The sequence below is a fragment of the Dermacentor variabilis genome, chromosome 2 (genome assembly GCF_050947875.1).
Source record: "Dermacentor variabilis isolate Ectoservices chromosome 2, ASM5094787v1, whole genome shotgun sequence".
NCBI classification, from domain to species: Eukaryota; Metazoa; Arthropoda; class Arachnida; order Ixodida; family Ixodidae; genus Dermacentor; species Dermacentor variabilis.
Genome location: NC_134569.1, coordinates 136,047,147 through 136,067,771, shown reverse-complemented (window position 1 = coordinate 136,067,771; position 20,625 = coordinate 136,047,147). Strand labels below are relative to the sequence as shown.

At 42.1% G+C, this 20,625-nt stretch overlaps 1 protein-coding gene across 2 annotated transcripts in view; it reads left to right on the top strand.

Annotated features, from left to right (window-relative positions):
- gprs (speckle type BTB/POZ protein) overlaps positions 1–20,397 on the top strand; it is a 31,096-nt gene extending 10,699 nt beyond the window's left edge. Inside the window, exons 5-8 of one of the 2 annotated variants that reach the window (XM_075682060.1) lie at positions 982–1,139; positions 2,615–2,746; positions 3,796–4,049; positions 14,747–20,397. In XM_075682060.1, the coding sequence (XP_075538175.1) occupies positions 982–1,139; positions 2,615–2,746; positions 3,796–4,049; positions 14,747–14,903 (701 nt within the window). In that variant the 3' untranslated portion in view covers positions 14,904–20,397. Of the gene's footprint in view, positions 1–981; positions 1,140–2,614; positions 2,747–3,795; positions 4,050–14,731 lie in introns of both variants that reach the window. The other variant, XM_075682059.1, reaches the window with a different exon arrangement.
- Positions 20,398–20,625: the final 228 nt, after the last annotated feature.

Genomic DNA, 20,625 nt, shown 5'->3' with positions numbered 1-20,625 from the left:
TACTGTTTAAGTGAATAAGGTTTAACAAGGTTTTACTGTAGTATACAGGGTGTCCCACGTAACTTGAACCAAGAATTTAAATATGAAAGGCGCATCAGAAGCAAATTGAACCCCACACATATTATTCGCAATAGCCTATAGTAACTGAGGCAATTTTTTTCCCCATAACTCACTCATTATGTAAGTTTTATTACCCAACTTTTTAATTATTGGCTGAGAACCCCAAGTATGATACACAGGTTTGTAGAGCAGCTTCAGAAACCACCGATCGAGTTGTTTCGTGTGCAATACGTCTCACATAGTCCTTTTTATCTGGGTTGCAAAGAAAGCCCACGGAATATGAAAAAAGCCACGTGACGGAGAACTTGCCCAGTGGTATCATTCTGCTCTCAAGCATAGGTTCAGTGAACAAGATCGGCTCCCGTCGATGACAGCGCAAATGCATGCTGCTGGCCGAGTGCTGCCGAGGAGATAAAGAACACCCTGCCACTCCCCTGTCACCAGTCACGATGCAGCCGACTTTGTTCACCGAACGCACACTTCAGAGCAGCACGATACCACTGCGCAAGCGCTCCTTCACGTGACTTTTCTCATATTTTGCGTGATTTCTTTGCAACCCGGAAAAAAAACTGCGGGAGACATATTGTGCAGGAAACAACTCAATCAGTGGCTTCTGAAGGTGCTCTACAAATCTGCGTATCATACTTGCGGTCCTCAGTGAATAACTAAAGAGTTGAGTAGTTAAACCTAATTAATTAGTGAGTTATGGTGAAAACAAAAAATTGCCTGAGTTACTATAGGCCTGTACAAATAGTATGCGCTCGGTCCAATTCGCTTCCAACGCACCTTTCATATTTAACATCTTGGCTCAATTATGTGGGGCACCCTGTGTAGGCTGATGCCAGTTTTGTTCGGTTAAAAGTTTGTGATGCTTCCTCATAGTTACATAGCACAACTGAATGCTTCTTCTCTGTCATTTAGGTTTGATGAATGCTGCCGATTACTATGGACTGGAAGAATTGAGAAAGGGCTGCATGGGCTTTGTCCAATGCTGCATTAGCGTTGACACTGTGTGCGCCCTGCTGGCGTCAGCAGAACGTTACATCCAGTACAAGTGTACAAAGTCACTTGTCCAGAAGGTATTTAGTGATCACACTTTCCAGTTGCAGGGTCCAGTTGAAGCATTGCACTCACATTGGGAAACTTTTAAAGTGTTTACAAGTAAAACAGTGTACTACTAAAATTACTGTGTCATAGCTTTGTTTCTAGCTATTGCAAGCTTTATACTGCGTCACATTAATGCATGCTAATTAGGATTGTTCTGACTGCTTTTCAACTCCTGCACTAAAGAATGTAGAACCGGGCAAGTCGGTGCATGTTCATAATGGTAGCAAAGGCACCACAACACAGAAAAGTAGGTAACAGCATATGTTGTCACTTTTTAAAAGCGAAGCTCTCTTTGCGAACCTTGCCAGGTTTCATGACTGTGGGCACTGCTGCCTGGCTGTTCCCTTGCCGAACAGGCCAACCAATCACAGCAGAGCACGTGTGCCGCTGCGTTCCTTGCAGCAGCACCAGCCTTGCGGAGGGTGAAAAAAATATAAAACCAGAAAGCTCGTATTCGTGGCTGCATGGTAATGAGCAAATGCTTCTTGCAGATAGAATGGATTCAAATTGCACTGCGTGCTTATGCGCATCCTGCTTCTGAAACCATGATGCGTTCAAGGCATCCGTCATAATCACTAGTGGTCAGCAACTACGCTTAGCAAAAAACTCAGTATAATTTGTGTGTGCCCACGCAGGCGTGCAGGCATACGTGTGTGTGTTTGCATGTGTGCGTGTACTCATATTCGGCTCTTTATGCACTCGCACAAAGCTTCACTGTATGTATATTCCAACTCGTTCAATATGCTGCATTTCTTTTTTTTTCTTTTTTGCATTTTCTTTATTTTATTTTTTTCTTGTCCTGGTCATATTGTGCTGCTCCAGTCATGGACAGCTCCATAGATTTGAGTGTGGTAGGAATGATGAAAAGAAGGGAACACCCATGCAGGCTTGGCAAGGGCAGCATTTGATTGCTGGAAACTCTGCTCATACGAGGAACACATACGAGATTGTTGCTTATTTGTGAGATTTCGTTAAAAGGCGAACTGTAACAAAATTTCATGCGGCATAAAGAAATCTAGTTTCAGATAGTGTAGATATAGGATGCCCCCCTTGCACAATTTTAAGTACAAATGGATACATCTTAAATAGCTCACAATAATAGGCATTTTTGATAGCAGAACTTCAAAAACCACTACACCATTACTGCTCACCAGAAATGAGCTGGAAAGTATCGAGGACTGGCGAGGCACTTCCCTCCGCATGACCTCAGATGTCGAGCAGCACCCAGGAGTCATAAAAAATCTCAGAGGCTGGGCTAGCATTTCATATGCACTAACTACCACGTGTATGTGCTGTCTGCTTAAGTGCTGCTTAAATTTAATTTAGACTATTACCAGTTATGCATCTTAGCCAAGATTGTTTCTATAATACATATTGTACCCAGAAAGTTATTCTTTGTTGTTGTTCTTTTATTGCACAAAGCCTGAAGGTATTTCCTTTGTTCCAGGTGCTTGAATTCGTTGACAACCATGGCAATGAGGTATTGAGCCTTGGCTCTTTTGCCCTGCTGCCAGAGCATGTTGTGAGGCTCATATTGGCACGTGAGGAACTCACAGCTGATGAGCTCACCAAATTTCAGGTGTGTCAACTCTGTTTGCTTCCATCCCCCCTCTCTCTCTTTAGACATCTGAACTGTGTCACATGAGTTTCAGGAAGAGCATCGGCCATTTGTTGCGTTGTTTGAGCTGTAGTCCTTGTGAAATGTGCTATAAATGCTGAGGAGCATTCACACTCATACATATATTGTCAAAGCATTAAAAAAAATGTGATAGGCAGCAATTTCCAGCTGTAATTAGTACCTTACACACTGCAGTACATTAAGCATAGTTTCTGTAGTGTTTCTTTAGCCAGGGAATAAAACATAGGTCTATTGTAAATTGATTGGTAGGGAAGTGTGTGTGTGTGTGTGTGTGTGTGTGTGTGTGTGTGTGTGTGTGTGTGTGTGTGTGTGTGTGTGTGTGTGTGTGTGTGTGTGTGTGTGTGTGTGTGTGTGTGTGTGTGTGTGTGTGTGTGTGTGTGTGTGTGTGTGTGTGTGTGTGTGTGTGTGTGTGTGTGTGTGTGTGTGTGTGTGTGTGTGTGTGTGTGTGTGTGTGTGTGTGTGTGTGTGTGTGTGTGTGTGTGTGTGTGTGTGTGTGTGTGTGTGTGTGTGTGTGTGTGTGTGTGTGTGTGTGTGTGTGTGTGTGTGTGTGTGTGTGTGTGTGTGTGTGTGTGTGTGTGTGTGTGTGTGTGTGTGTGTGTGTGTGTGTGTGTGTGTGTGTGTGTGTGTGTGTGTGTGTGTGTGTGTGTGTGTGTGTGTGTGTGTGTGTGTGTGTGTGTGTGTGTGTGTGTGTGTGTGTGTGTGTGTGTGTGTGTGTGTGTGTGTGTGTGTGTGTGTGTGTGTGTGTGTGTGTGTGTGTGTGTGTGTGTGTGTGTGTGTGTGTGTGTGTGTGTGTGTGTGTGTGTTGGGAAGAATTGCTTCCTGCTGTTTTAACAAACACAAAGAATGAGCCTGCCCAAGTTTCAACTATTGACTCAACTATTTTTCCATGCAATCTTCTGCAGTAATCATGCATAAATGAAGTAATGTAATCCAGTCCAGTCATATTTGCTCACTTCTACCTTTGGGTGGGATTCAAAAAACAAAAACAGGCTGCTGTGCACTGGAGCAAGCGGTACTGTGACACCATGCCGGAGGCGGAGCTCCGGGAGGTGATGGGCAACTTTCTTGAGTGCATCGAGTTCTACAAGATTCCGGCGGGTGTGATCATGCGGGAGGTGCACCCACTGGGCGTGGTGCCAGACCACGTCATAATGAATGCACTCGCCTTCCAGGCAGATCCCTCCAGCGTCGACATGAACAAGATCAGCTCGCCCAACCGCTTTCGCCGATCCACCATATTCAGGTGCGTACACTTATTTGTCTCACTGGGCACCATGTGGCTGGCATGCTGCAATTTATCTATATTTATTAAAATATACCCTACAGTTAAGATGTGCGATGCATGAAAGATATACTACATAGTAATCATGAGTGAAAACCACTAATGCAACGTATCGTCAGTGGACATAAAAGCAAACAATTAACATGAACAGCAAGTATATTGGTAAAAATGTGCTTAGCATTTTTATAGTGAGTATGCAATGTACATACCATAACACAATTGTTGGGTAGCATAGTAGGTAGCGGCCAGAGACTTGAAAGAAGTTGAAATGGGACTTAGGGAGGCATTGTCAGGTTTCTAGAGTCAAAAATATGATAGCGAGATAAAGTACCAGTTCACACAAAGACTGAAGGATGAAAAGATAGACATGGACAAAGCGGTTAGCAGTGCTCCCAACGAAAGTTCATTAGACAATATGTACATGCATACACAGAGCAGCAACTTTCTTACGAGTGTAATAAGCATATAGTCATCATGCTTGGCTCTCAGCGTGAATGGTAAAAATATACTTTTGAAACCATAGACATCACTCAGTTCATGCCAGTTGGCTATAAAACCATTAGAGGCACATAATTAATTGCACAGCAAAGAAGCACGGCATAATAAGGAAACGCAGATGACGTACCTGCCTCAAAGCCCCATGTACCTGTGCCATATAAAAAATTAACAAGCCCAGTGAAAGCAGACGAGACCAGGCAAAGCTGTTTTCGCACTCCAAAAACTACATTGTTGGAACAGTGATATTGCGAGGACAGGGGAAATAAATGAAGTTCAGACCATACTCAACGCCATATTCGTTGAGCGATCACTGGTTAGTGTATGTCACTGAAATTGGTGCCAGTCAACTCAATCACTGGAAGCAGGCATTAAAAAGAATAATTGTCTTGCACCCTTCAACAAATACATTTTTGGGGCAGCACAACTTACGAATAAGAAGTAAGGAGAGAAGGAGCAGGAACTGAGACCAATATTTTTGAAGAGCTTGTTGAGATTTATGCTATCTTGTTCTGAGAAATAGTAGCTTGACGCATGGTTTTGCCTTCCCATGTGTCTTTAGGCGGTCGAATTTTCTGGTGGCCTAAATTGGCACTTATTTACATCCACAAAGGTGTGAAATTGAACAGCGATCAAGCTGAAGACTATGAAAAATGGATTACAGTCGATCCATTTTATAAGTCTTTATTGCAGTAGCTCTATGAAACAGGCCTGCATGCTTATATTTGGTTTATACAGACATGATGCATGGCAACCTGAGTGGGCAAAAAGAAGAAAATATGTCGATAACTGTCATCAGAAACGAGAAGTAAAATTTTATCATCTTTATTGCTTTTTGCAAGATAGAGTTGTAATAATTAATTTCAGCCTCCTTCTGGCTTTTCTGTCACATTGTTTTGGCAAGTTTAGCTGTATCCTAAAACAGGTGTGGAAAATAATGTACAAGGTATTTTTCTTATGCAAACAGCTATATATTCAGATAAGTTATGAATGAAATATTCTGCTTATTTTGCTTGATTTAGGCCTGTTTCTAAGGCACTATTTACTTGTTGAGCCAGATGCATATGGCCACCTTGGTTGCTGTGAGAAATCACAGTAGATGTCACATAACGTAAAATAAGGAAACATTACCCAAAAGTGATCGACCTGGAATGTGGCCTTCTAAGTTACATGTATGGTCACATCCCGTAATTGTTCCATTAGGTGCCATCTTGTTGCACTCTTGCTGCAATATGCTAGAGCTGCATACTTCCTTCTTCACACCAGCTACAAGCATAATCAAGCTTGGTAAGGATACCTTCTTGCACTGAATTACGCACATGATGTGGCCTGGAAAGCACTGCTTTCCTTAAGACCAGTGTTTGTGACCAGTCTTCAGGGTAATTTTAAAATGGCCAACATTTTTTTCTTTTTTATACAGAGCTTTAAGACCAACTCTAATAAAACTTCACATAACATAAGATGCCTTGTTTCAGGTAATGTATATCTAGAGCAGCCTCTGTGCAAAAATTCCTATTTTCAATGCAAATGGAGGCATCACGAACAGCTCACAAAAGCATACATTTTTCGCATCAAAACTAAAAACATAAAGAAAGAAAGGAAGAAAAATGTGCCACCATTACTGCTTGCTGAAAATAATACCAGAACATTGAGGACCAATGTGACCTCGGAGATGAGATGGTGCCAGTAGCTGAAGATCTCGGAGGCTATGTGCTGGATTTGCATCACGTAATGTACACTAACCACCATGTGCATGCATTGTCTGCTTAGGTGCTATTTAAAGACTGTTAATAAGAAAATTAGACATTTTCCAGCCATGCAGCTTTGCCAAGGCTGCTTCAACATTGTACCGTACTACTCATTTATATAACCATTTTAGCCACATTGGTTTTCCAATTTTACCTGAAGTTGAAATTTGGCTACAGTTGGCCTTTAAGTGACCTAATGTGGGCTGATTGTTTTTAAAGACTCTATTTATAGGATGCAGTTTCTAGTAGCATAAATGAATTTGCGGGCTCAGAATGTTACACAAAAGCCTGATCAATGCACCTCTGTGGTAGACTTGCATGTTTTGCAGAAGCTGCCTGTTTACAGTCCTATGTGTACAGCAGAGCAGATACCTCCAAGTACAATTGTCACAAATTTGTTTTAAAGGTGCCTGTTTAATAGGAATAAACTGTAAAGACAGTACGAATATTGGACAGTTTTAAAAAGTGAACCAAAGACCTATTTCATTGTAGCAGGTCACTGACATTTGTGGTTGCTACAAATTTAAATGAATACAGCTTCTGTTGACCTGTGCGTATAGACATTGGCAAAAGATATGAAATTTATATATAGCATTCTGGCAGACTTCATTGCAGCTAAGCCATGCCAGCCAGCACAACTTGCAGTAAAGCAATCACATCTGACCAACAGGGAAGCTGTTCAATTGTGGTCTAGCATAAGGTTGACCACTCAAAGCTAGTTTCACGCAGTTTAATTACTATAGGGAAAGAAGAGCTAGGTCAGACCTAAAAAAGAGGAGATGCCCTGGACCTTACAGATATTAGATGCTAACTTACAGCTCTGGCTGGCTACACACTTTCACATTAGCTGCACCGCACCACTGCACTGCAAGCACTCTCACACTTGTGCATTTGGCTTCTGTCGTCTGCTGGCGTGCAGCATAACCTCGTTGTTACGGTCCTATTTCGTACCATTACCCACTGCCAACTCTTGCGATTGAGAACAAAAACAGAAAAAAAATGACCCAATACAGTTAGCTTCTTCTTTACTGGTTAAAACATTCCCAGAAAACACTGTCTTTCAATACCAGCGTTCAGTATATCACCAAACTGCGATCATATGACGCACTTTACACCCACTAGATTCCATGTGAACAAGAAAAGCCAGGAGGCATGTGCAATTTAGAGTCAGCTCACATTTAGGGTCATTTCACATCACATTCACAGCTATTGCCGCCAACCCTATTGCGATAAGCATGTTCACCTATCTGTCTCGCAGCGCATGTGAATTAGTGCCGATGGAAGTATTGCACGCTTTTGATAGGCAATAACTGAAATGCAACTCTTGCTTTCTGCTGGCGGCATGAAGTGAGCGTCATGTTTCACTCTGGTGGCATCACATTCCAGCATTGCACATAGATTTCGCTTTGGTTTCTCTTTGCTGTCTCAAAACTCCAAGCAATAGGAAAACAACAAAGGGCGTCTTCGACTGCCCAGACACCAAACACTCGACATGTTGGTGTCTCGTGCCTGAATGATTCTTGCTAAGTGGGCACGTAAGAACTTCCCACCAAAATTCCCCGCCTGAAGCAGCTTCTGATACAGGACAAATTTGGGGAGTGCGAACACAAGCTTGTTGAAGCTGCAAAAATGGCAGTGCACCTCTCCTGCCACTCAGGCCCAACCAGCTTGGCACAATGCTTCGAATTATAGAGATGACAGCTAGAGTTGAGTCTGCCACATTTTTAGTGACTTCAGCTCATACATTTTACCGGTTAGTATGTTTCTGGTTACATTTTCTTTTTCTTTTTTTCGAAACGTATGAACAAGGTTCTGCTGTATTTGTCGTCAGGGCACATCACCTAACTCAGGCTGGCTGATAGCATTTGTTGCAATAGCCCAGCATATTCTACTAGCAGGTCAGAAATGTCTGCAGCTTCTCCTAGAGTGACACTTCAGATTTGCGGTAAACACCAGTCGGTATGTCAGTAGGTCTCCCTAGTTATTTAAGCACCGTGTGACCCATTATTATATTGAAACCGGAAATATCGAGATGACTGGCATTTAGTGATTGAGCCAATCCCTAAACTCCACTTTCGCGCTTAGTTCTGAGCAGTAGAAATTATTTCCCTGTGCATGTATACATTACATACCCATTACCACATTCCCAACAGCGTTTAGCCTATCTTGCACACATAGCATATATAGCCTTTCTGTCGCACACTGCATTCCCAACAGCACACTTTTGAAGTGACCTTACTCATTGCACAGATCTGTTAAGTCGATGCATAAGTTTGTGCCTGAATTCTTTTTTTCCTCTCTCTCGCACTATGACAGAATAATTTATTCTATCACAAATGCACACAGAATCATTCAACTTCTTGTTCCATTCAAGTTTTCACAATGCTGTCCTAATGTACTGAGAGATTTTTGATATTGCTGCTAGCTTATGCTTTACACCACAAAAGTCATCAAGGAAACTTTGGAGCTCTTCTCCATTGTTAAAAGCTCTTCCAATGGTGCACTTAACAGAGGCCAAAGTGGTAATCTGAAGGGACAGAATCTAGTGACTAAGCCAGTTGGGAAGAAAATTCCCTGTTCTAGTCCTCTATGTCTGACTTGGGCATTTCTGCACAGTGAGAACATGCATTCTCATGTTGAGGGACACTGCGGTACTGATTTGGGCAGTTCTCTTCGCTGGCTTCCTCTGCACGGAAGAATTGCTCACATTGCAGAGCAACTTTGATTCTCTTCTTTCCTTTGTATGTTTCACAGTGAATGTCTTCCCATTGTGCTATGTCTATACTAACCTGAATAAAAAACTTTGCTAATGGAACATATTTATGCAGCAACTCAATACAGTGCTTCTAATGGCACACAGTCTTACTTTTTATGAAAAGCTGATATAACGCAGTTGGCCATATTATTTTATTTCTGCCTGGCGCAGGCAGAGATGAGTCTTCATGCCTAATATTGCTTTCTTTTTCGCATCAACTGTTTTCTTTGCACTAGATCTGAACACTGAAAGCTTATGATTAAAAACAGAGCTTTAGATAAAACTCAATAAAATGTCTAAGTGATAAGAAAGCTACATGAACGACAATGGAGCTTTGACGGTCCATTGTTTGAAGGAACTCAGAAACATTTGGCTGGTTGTCAATATGTGGAGTGCCATATATGAATGCCTTAATAAAAATGAATCTGTAGGGTGCGGCAATGGCCAGAGTCACTGTTGCACTATCTGCTGCCCTACCACAGCATACTTGCACTATCATGACATGAGTTTCGCTCTTTTGCCCTCATTCATTTAACCCCCTAAATGTTTTATTATTTTGACCATGAGTGAGTTCTCTTTCTTCTTTTTGGCTTATTTTCATACTTCATCGAAAACCCTTCTAAAGCATTTTCAACCAATTCGCTTCATGTTTTAAGCATGAATACCTCATTTTACTTCACTATGCAATATACAGGGTGTCCCAGCTAACTTTAGCCAGAGTTTAAAAGTATGTGAATGCCACATAGCTGAACAGGTAATCTTGCAAAGTGCCTTGAGCAGCGAGTCACGCAGCAATTTTGCATACATTTGTGGGCTTCTTTCACACTCAGAAAAACACTTTTATGTAGCACGTATTGAGCAACAGAAAGCTGTCTCAGGAGTTTTTCATGTCGCTCTACAATATTCTCATTGAAACTTCTCATCTAATTATAATATTCAAGAATTTGATTAATTAAGACTAATTATCTAATTAGGCAAAATGAAAAAAAAATAATTTGAGTATATCCAAGCGACAGCAAACAACTATACCTTGTTTCTGCCCAGCTAGGTGGCATTCACATATTTTTAAACTGGCTAAAGTTAGCTCGGACACCCTGCATACGTATATGGGGTGTCCGATTGGGGTGTCCGAGACCACCGATCGAGTTATTTCCTGTGCGATACATTTCACGTTGTCCTTTTTTCTGGGTTGCAAAGAAAGCCCGCAAAATATGAAAAAAGCCACATGACAGAGTGCTTGCACAGTCATGTCGTGCTGCTCTCAAGCGTGCGTTCGGTGAACAAGGTCGGCTCCCGTCGGATGACGGCGAAAATGCATGCTGCTGGCCGAGCGCTGCCGATGAGATAAAGAGTGCCCGCCACTTCCTCGTTGCCAGTCATGATGCAGCCGACCTTGTTCACCGAACGCATACTTGAGAGCAGCACAATACCACTGCGCAAACGCTCCGTCACATGGCTTTTTCATATTTCTTGGGCTTTCTTTGCAACCCGGAATAAAGGACTACGTGAAACGTATCGTAAAATAAACAACTCGATCGGTGGTTTCTGAAGGTGCTCTACAAATTTGCACATCATACTTCAGATCCTCCGCCAATAATTGAAAAGCTGGGTAATTAAGCTTAATTAGTGAGTTATGGGGAAACAAAAAAATTGTCCAAATTACTATCGGCTGTTACATATATAGTATGAGTTTGGTTCAATTCGCTTCCGATGCTTATTTATTTTTAAATTCTTGACTCAAGTTATGTGGGACACCCTGTATATGTGGCAGACGCCATCGTTCAAAATTTGCGAATAGGTGCAAAATGTGCGCAATTCCAAAAAACCCTGTGTTTGGGCACTGACAAAGCGCTGCCACTTATGCTGTAGAACTCAAAGACAGAATCAAAACAGCCTTTGAGGCACTGAAAAGTGCTGAAATACATGTAGTAAAAGAAAGAAGTGCGGAATAACTACAGATTTCGAACACTGGCACTGCCGCCATCTGTGTAGTAGAAGAAAAACTAACTGGGCATGCTGAGTTCGTCCAAATTGCATTTAAGATGGGATTAATGCCGTTGACAGGCTGAGCTCATCTAAAGCAACATTAACCAGGATTACATTGACGAGCTGAGCTCGTCCAGAATGCTTAAGGGGTTAAAGGGACACCAATGATCAACATTAACATAATTCTACCTTGCCTGGTAGAGTGTTCTTTCAAATATTTTAATTTTAAACACACACAAAAGAAAGAATGTGTTATTAGATGAGAAAACCACAACTCCTTGTCAGCATGACAACAGCAATGTTACCTTACTTTGCCCTAATTAGGCCATATCTGTGCAATTGAAGGTTAAAAAAATTGAGTTGAATTTTTAATTACTTTGGAATGCAGTGTACTATTTTAGCTCTAAGCAAACCCGGAGCACACGCTGTGGAAATTCATGATGCCGTAGGGAGCCGGGGCACGAACTTCAAGGGTGTCGCTCAGCACAGTTCTCTAGCTTTCATATTTTTCCTGGCTTACCAGAGCTTTACTCTCTGTAGGAACAACTGACATATCCAGTTTTACAGTCAGTGTCCGATTTTTCGGACTCCCTAGGGGTCGCAAAAACGTTTGTCCGAAAAATCAGGCAGCCCGAAAAAATGAATGCATGCCTTTACTGCCCTCAAGGGCTCAAATCGCCACAAATATGTCAGAATAATTTTCAAGGCCTGCTACTTATTAGGTATCGTGCACTTATCGGGCGTGTCGCTGCTTGTGCTTTGGCAGGATACGGCGGTTGCACACATGTGGTAATTAAGGAATGCATGCTGTGACCCGTGACATGTCCCTCCGTCCCACTCTAAATGTGCTTCACCGCAATACTTTGAGTTTACTTCACCGCATAACACTTCTGTATGAAGGCGAAGCTGACGTTCAGAAACCGGCATTGTGCAATTTCGAGCTTCGAAGACATTGGCGAGGATTACAAAGGCGGAGTCATTGCCATTGTCGACAGCGGTGAATTCGTTTAATCAAAAACATGGCACCGAACAGCAAGAAGCTTGGTAGCGAACATCGAAGCAGGTAGGCCTAGCGTTGCCGCGGTAGTGGTGGCTACAGCTGCCAGTGGATGTGCGTGTGAGAGCGCCTGTTCGAAGCGGAGACATAATCAAAATGGCAACGGTGGTGGCTTCGATAATGCTGTTTCGGTCCTGCAGTCATGGCAAAATCCCAGAAAATTGGGCGGAGAAGAGTTTATGCGTCAGAAATTTCAGACGTTCTAATACTTTGACTCTATGGGGTATGTTGCGGTGCTGCAAAGGCATCCGAGTTATTGGGCGTCTGGAAAATTGGCTGTTGACTGTATTTACCATTCCTGTTAAATATTTCTTTAAACCTGCCTTCCAAAGTAAAGAATAAGTCATGTACGCGACACAAAGCTCGACTCACTGCAGTACAGGTATGCATGAGTTGTGTAGGGGGAGCATACCAAAGGTGCTCATTGTTGTGTCTGCACATTGGTTTCCACATCGTGCATTTGCAGCACTTCACAAATTATCGGCTATGCTTACCTGTGTACCCTTTAGCAGTGAGTGACAATGTACAGTCAGGTACAGTATAAGCTGCAACGCGACGCGTGTGTTCAAAAGGGCCTCAAGGTTGCGCACCAGCACCAGCATTGCGAAGTAGCACAATATTGTAGCGGTTCGCTTTCCAAACTGTTGCAAGACCATGCCCCAGGTTTACACATTCGTAATATAAACAGTGCACTGATGACAATGTTTGCATCGGAGACCACTTATATTACTGGTGCGAGAATGAATGCACTATCATGTGGATTTAAAAAAAACATGTTCGCAACATTTGTTCTCTTTTATTTTTCCCTAGAAATAAGGACCACACATGACCTAGGTCAGTATATACTCTGTTAGTGGTCACATCTCGACTTATTTTGCAACCTTTGCATTGGCACCTTATTGGTAAGGTAATAAATGTTAGTTCCTCAAAATATTAGTTGCTTGTTCTCAACAAAAAAAAAGGAAACTCTACTAGCATTAACATAAGCCTATCAACATAATGTGGTCACTGTTCATGGAAAGCCCTCGTTTAGTTATTTCTTGACCACAGTTTGTTGGCACATTTGGTGTGTAATTTAATGGGGGTTTCTGAGAAACCTGTACGGGTTTCCTTTCATGCTACAGTCAGGTGGATGATAGTTTTTCCCTGTATTGAATTTTACTGGTCTTGCGAGCTTCCAAAAAACTGACTTGCCATAACCTATGTGTACTGCAAAGTCAAATAAGGAACACCTTTGCTTCATATGCTTGTATTTCACTCATATTGACCTTTACCAAGCTGCTCCAAAACGTGTATTTACTGCTCCAAAATGGACAATTCATGCTCCAGACATGCTCCAATGTGCTAAATTTGCTGCTTCCACAGCTACTCTAAAATTTCCTTCACCGCTTTCATCCCAGAGTAATTGTAATGGTGTTCTTCAATTATTTGTACGTTGGCGCCGCCATGCAGTCTAGGGGCCCTTTTGAACATGGGTTCGGTTTTGCAGATCATATTGCACGCGACTGTGCATGCCTTGAACAGCAATTGAACACATGCCTGGCAGTATTGTCTATGCCTTCTACTGATACCAACGAGTGTCATTGGTGAGGTTATGCGTGGCAAGTGCCATGACTCGGGCACTTTTCATGTACATATATTCAAAAAAAAATGTGTCGCTTTGTTCATGCTACACCTTACGTTGTTGGCGTCACCATATTACGGATGCATTATGAGCACCAGTGACACAGTACAGTCACTGTCATACTTGACTGGAACATTTCTCAAGCACCTTTTCGCATTTACTGCAGAGTGTGCCTGAGATTTCTGATTTAGGCACTTTAATGTGCTAGCTTAATGTGTCTTCCTTCTAATGCACTCGGAATTCGCTCCTTACATCCCATTTCTATTATTAAGCCACTATGAATGTGTCTTCGTGGTTCGGGTCAAACGACTGCTGTACATTTCATCCAAGCATAGAAGTGGCGCAATCTGAGCCGTAACAGTTGTGGCATGTGGTCTTACTAATAGCATTGGCAATTGTTATCAAAAGTGCAGACAGTAGTGCCACCCATGTGTTCGCGCATTGCTGCAAACAGATGTGAGGTCTGTACATTCGTTGCGGCAAATATGCATTCAGAGAAACATAGGCCATGGCTTGTCCATGTCCCTCTTAGCACTATACATTTGGGCTTGGATGCTGTAGTTGTAGCGATAACTGTATTCTTTAGCAAACAGCGCGAATAATGGGACACAAAAAAGAGGCACACAACACCGCCCCTGTGTCATGTGCCTCTTTTCTGCGTCCCGTTATTCATGCTGTTTGCTAAAGAATGTGTTCGTACCAATGAGCCGGGCTAGCCACTATTCTGAAGTCAATAACTGTAGTTTCACACCATTTCACGCCGTGCTAGCTAGCAGTAGGAAGTAGTCACAGAACCACGAGTATGTTCTGTGAAGGTGAGTGTGCCCACTATTCAGTCTCCGAATATTGTTAGTGTTGCTGTCAACTGCAATTTCTCCTGCACCATGCACCTGCTGTTCGTGTACGACCACGTGCATGGCACCTGCACCAAGAGTGTTTGTTGAAAGGCGAAAATGGGGTCGGGGTTGCGGAGTGCAGCGTGTCACCCCTCAGGTCGATGTCGATAGCCGACCCATCTCCCGCGAAGCCACCTGAAAGCGACAACCAGATCAACGCTGAGGTGGACAAGGCTCAAACCAAGACCAGAGGCCGCAGCAAGAGCACTTTCTCCCGGCCTTACCGCCGCAGCAAGACCCTGGCCGAGAGCTAAGGGCCATCTCCCAGCAGAGGAGTGTCTCCCTCTTCCTTCTCCCTCACTTGACTCACCACCGTGCACATTCACGCTTGGCACTGTCATGGTCTCGCAGGATTGCTCAGAACTTGATGGTTCATGTGGAGTCTTGAGCAGTGCCTTGCCGCTTGTTCCTTACAGGCACACTGCCCTCTCACCAGTGTCAGACTCTGCAAGCCAAGTTTGCTAGTGGTAGCCAAAATGATAGTGGGCCCACTGCCATTGAATACTCTCCCTTCTGTCTCCTGGTGATCTAGCTGCTAACTTTTGACTACACCCAGTCATAGGCAGCTTGCACTAGTGGCCCACCTAGTGGTCAATTTATGATTACAGGAAAGCCAAGTGTTCTGAGTAATACACATTATCTTAAATTTAAAAGCGCTCTTTGAGGCACATATTTGGTGCTCTTAAAAAAGCTGTGTTGAATGTGTCTTACTCAAATTCTGTGGATTTTGACTTCTAGCCATAACTGTAGGCAAAGCCTATCCTAAGTATAGTGTAACAAAGTATCCATTGCTCCAGTTAATTCTCATATGCCCATTCTGACTATTTTTTTTTCACTTGGAGAGAATACAGAATGCATTGTAATAGTATATTTGTAAGTCTATTAACAACGAAATATTTTCATTCTCTTAGGGCCTTAATTGCATGTACAGGGTGTGCTGTGATACATGGGCATGGCTCATTCAGAGCACTTCATGACTTACCCAGCAGTGCACGCTGCCTCTTTGACGAATTTGGATCAAGCATCAGTATGACAGAAGGGAAGCAGAAACTAGTGAATCTGGTGCACTCAAGCAGAGACAACAGTAACAAAGTTAACACATGGGTGCCTCACAATTGTTGCTTTAGTGTGACGTCACCTTTGCGTGCTCTACACACAGTTTTGCATAAATGAGCGAGATACTGCGTGAGAAGACAGAAATGCCCAAAGCTTGTTTCCGTGCACATGATGAGGAAATGTGAGCCGAAGTCAAAGAAGTGAAAATCTTACACCAGAGCTGTCTTGTCATCCACTGTGGCGGGGAACTGGTTCACTATGTCCCACAATGGCTGGCACTTGGGGGACAGGGAGCGAGAAGCTCCTGCCTCTTTTTGGGAAATGTGTAATCGTTGCATTTGGCAGAAATCGCACTCATGAAGCCTCATTGTGGGGACACCCATATCATCTGCCATATGGGGATACTGAAGTTCCTTTAAAGTAACAGAAGGGAACTTTCATCATCACCGCTGTTACATTTTTCTTTTAGCTTACATGATCTCCTAATATTTCATCACAAACCTTTGGAGTTCAGGAGGCTTTTGTTGCCTGCGTATTAGTGGCCATTAATGAACACAATACAGTGCCACATTATTTTTATGCAAAAGAATGCATTCTCTTGCAGAAGAACAGATTCTGGCAGCACAAATTCTGCATTTCACTAAGTACACTGGTTTTCATTGTGTTGCTGGCAATATTTCACAGCACTACAAGTGCTTTCTGCTTGCGACTGAGCATTTGATGTTACTACAAAACACTTTGGGGTGTACCCTTTTTGCCAGAAAGCTGAAGTTTTGAACCCTCCTGTAAAAACAGATGATCGCATGTCCCTTCTATCATCATTTTCATTAGGGTTCCATAAAAGCACAACATGGCTGGCAGCCATGGCATTAGTGTCACGTATATATATTTGTAAATTTGCATTTGCATTCAAAGTGGAATGTGCATTTTTCTGCCTAAGTAGACTAAGGGCATAGAATTGAGACCAAACTTAGCGAGCTGTCAATTTTAGTGTTTGGAATGTCACATGAAACTTTCCTTGAGTGTTAGCTGTTCTAAAGATTCTATCCACCAACCATTTATATGCCCACTCAATAAATGAGTGTTCAAAACAACTGAGTGGCTTGTGTGGGCTATGTATCACATTTAGAAGTCAAGGCATCTTTCTTATAGGGCTGTCTTCCTCCATGTTGTTTCCTGGGATGTTGTAGTTTGCTGTTGCTGCTGCTTATGTAGCTCTGCTATGCATCACCAGGTCATAAACAGTTTGTGTTGTGTACCCCTTCAATGTAGCAAACTCTGCATTTGTTGGAAGTTAACCGTAGAGAGAGTGCAACTATTTCTGCCATCTTACTGAAGTTCAAGCCCTACAGCGTCTACTTATAGAAAGGCTTAGTGGGGTGCCATCTCGCATGCCTAGAAAGCTCTGCCAAACTGAAAAAGATTTTGACAGTTATTGTTAAATACCAAAAATTTTGCTGCAGAATCATGTATGCTGAATGATGATTTTCAGGCAGTAAATGAGTGTACTTTCATTTAGGTGCATGTTAAAGAACCCAAGGAGGTCAAGATTAATCCAGAAGCATTCATTATAGTGTCTCCCATGAACAAGTGTGCGGTGTCAAAACGTTCAACCCCATAACTTAATCTTGTATAATATATTCTGCCTAGATAGTGAAAATGTGCAGTGTATTGGGAGCAGCAGACAGAGACTTCTGTAATTTAAAATGCTGAAATCAGTGCAGCAGAATTAGGTTTCTTTCCCAGCCAAGAAAGTTAGTTACCTGTAGCGGCAACCAACATTGGCAAAGTGAGTGTGATGTCACCTATATATGAACATAGTAGTAATAAATAGATTGTTAAGTGAGCTGTTCACTTCATTTCAAGCACTGTAATTACTTTTAGAAAAATTTAGGCGACAGTTAACCAACAAAGGGAAGAGAATATGCATAGGGCAGTTACTCGGCTCCTGCCAAATACAAGTGTTATGACGGGCGATGCAAGAACAGTAGGACCCATTTTGTTTCCATTCTCTGTTATTGACACATGAAGAGTTTATACTGTGGAGCATATATATATATATATATATATATATATATATAACTTTTTGGGCAGCATTTTTCAACTCTAGCATTATCAGAAAGCAGAGAATGTTTGTTGCATTAGCTATTTCTACAATGTGGAAGCCACTGATAATAGAACTGATTTAATCACCAGTAATTATAGAGCTTTTAAAATTCTGGAAAACTGACCTATAACTTCACTCTTTTTTGCAGCTGATATACTATCTGTTGCAAAAGTTCTACTGGCTGAAGCACTCATTGCTAGACAGAACTAAAGCTCGTGAAAACTCTGTGGTCACCAGGCTGTAGAGGTACCAAGGATTGATGAAACCTTTTGTAAGCGGAGTATAGAAATGTAAGGTTATTGAAATGTTTAAGCTGCTGTGGGCCTCTGTACCCAACAAGCATATCAATGTTAGCAAGGTACAGTGCCGTCACTTGACCTCATGTCCAGTCTGATTGTGAGTGCTTTGGCCTGGTAACTTTTGCGACAGGTAGTACATATCGTTTGTGTTTAACTGTGCACATTGTTTTATAATGTTCCTACTCAGAAGTAGATTGCATTTGTGCAGTTTCATGGCTCATTAATTAATTATTTGTAAATGTATACACTTAAAACACACTCTAAGGTATTGACCTGCAAGCAGTGCTATTATCATTGGTCAAAATGTGACTGACAGCCATGTCACTGCAGCACTGTTAGTATTAGCGAGGGCAAATTTTGTTTAGCTTATTAGAACTTCCCATAAGGCAGCCAGAAATCAGTCTATGTAAGATACAGAGTTTGTTGCCAGGAAAGCTATATTGAGCACAGTCTTTTGTTCAATGGATTTGGGATTTTCCACAGTGACAAGACATTGCTCTGCAGTTATTGTCAGTGCAGTCCGTGAAATATATGTTCCGTAACGTCTCACTGGGCCTCTATGTGTGTTCCTCTATATTAGTGGTGTACGGCATTGTCTGCATGTTTTCCCACGTTTCCACTGATATTGTTGATAACCCACTCTGTTAAAGCTAAAAGTGTCAAGAGTTTTATATGTTCCGACACATAAACCCACCCATTTCTAAAGACAAAGATTGCTCAAAGTTCACCATACACATTCCACAGCATGTCACCATTTGAAGAGCATGTGAAAAGCCAATGTTTATCTGTGTGCCCTGTGTCCCACGAAGCAAGATGCTTGGAATGTTCTAGCATTAATCATCACTCGTATAGTAGTTGTACATCAACAGCAAACACTGCAGCAAGTATTGCAGCCGCATTGATAACAAACCCTATAGTTTCCAAAGAAAAAAAAATCTATTTTTAAGTCTGTTATACCTCAAATACATATAATATATCCAGGTTTGTCATTCAGAGAAAATATGCATATATATAATATATACATACATATAATTTATACTGGTTGTAGTTCATTGCCTTAATCGGAAGCTCTTCAATATGCTGTGATACAGTAATGTCCTGCAGTGTTTGGTATGTCTGCAGATGCGTTATCACTGACTAGTTTTACAGAAAGAAATACTATTTAAAAGCAAACAGAAATATAGTTGAGGTGTCTTCCTGCCAGCATCAAGTGTTCAGCCCTCATTCGTCGTTCCTGTAGAATACATGTGTGCCATCGTTCATGCTACCCCTGTTGTGGCTGTCATTTAAGTAGCTCTGTTAGTTTGGCGAGCTGCTGAAGCAGTTCACGCAGACAAGGACTCAAAAGTGATAAACAGTAGTTGCATTAGAAATGCCCCCGTTAGATGTCTTTGCACTTTAACATAGCAGTTGCCCTTGTTGACAGCACAGCTGGAAAACAGAAAGGCAGCACTTGCTTCTACTTTCTTGCCATGAGCGTTTAAGCATCTTGTTCACTTATGATGGATATTTGGCAGCAAGAATATTAACCGAGAATTCTTTGTGCATCATGGTTAAAGCCAACCAAATTGAATTCTGGGGTTTTATGTGCCAAAACCACGATTTGATTATGAGGCACGATAAAACTAACCAGAGCTTAATGCTTGGCAAAACTGCTGCACTATGTCTGTGGCACATATAAGTCCACTAGGTGTTATGAGAGAATTATTTCTAACTGTTTCAGAATATGTATGCACCTTCCTACACCTTGGTTATCACATAAGCCCTCCCTCCACAGCCATTTGCTACGAAGTAAAATTTTGAGAGGGCTGTGAAAAGTGGCAAGGGCAGCTGTTGTCAGATGTTGTTGCATTTGCTGGACTCGGCTCTTGTCGAAAAGAGTTTAGAGCTTGTTGCAGAAGAGCATGCGCTGTCATTTGTTGTTAAAATTGTCATGATGTTATTGCTGTGCTAATGATTTTACTCCTGGTGGACTGTATTGTGGTGGGGCATACCCTGTTCGACCAAGTGCTTGTCAAGTAATGTTATGAGCTGCTGCCCTTTTATAATAAACAGCAAACCAGAATGTAAACATTACCCGCTAATATAAAAAGCACAAGCTCTATGCACATAGAAGTTGTGACAGTGCAGTACATATCTTCATTGTTCTGCCCTATGGCCGCATCCTCCACCGTTTTTCTCCTGTGTGAGCACACATTTGTAGTAGCCCAATTGTCGTGGTCTGTCCCTCAGAAATGTATTTTTGTAAACGTGAGGGTAACAATAAAGTGTGTCTATTGAAGTGTCCCAGCTACGTCGTGAATTTCCCCTGGATACAGTGCAGCGTCACATACGCGCAACTCATGTTCATGGAGAAGCCTTCTGTGGCGCAGTTTTGTTGGTGTTTTCGTTTTTTACAAAATGACAATTTTCAGACATGTGGTTACTGCCAGTTGCTTCGCTGACCTGGCAGAAAATGTATGCAGAATTCTAAACAGGGTCTTTCACTCAACTTGAGCCACACTTCATGATGTG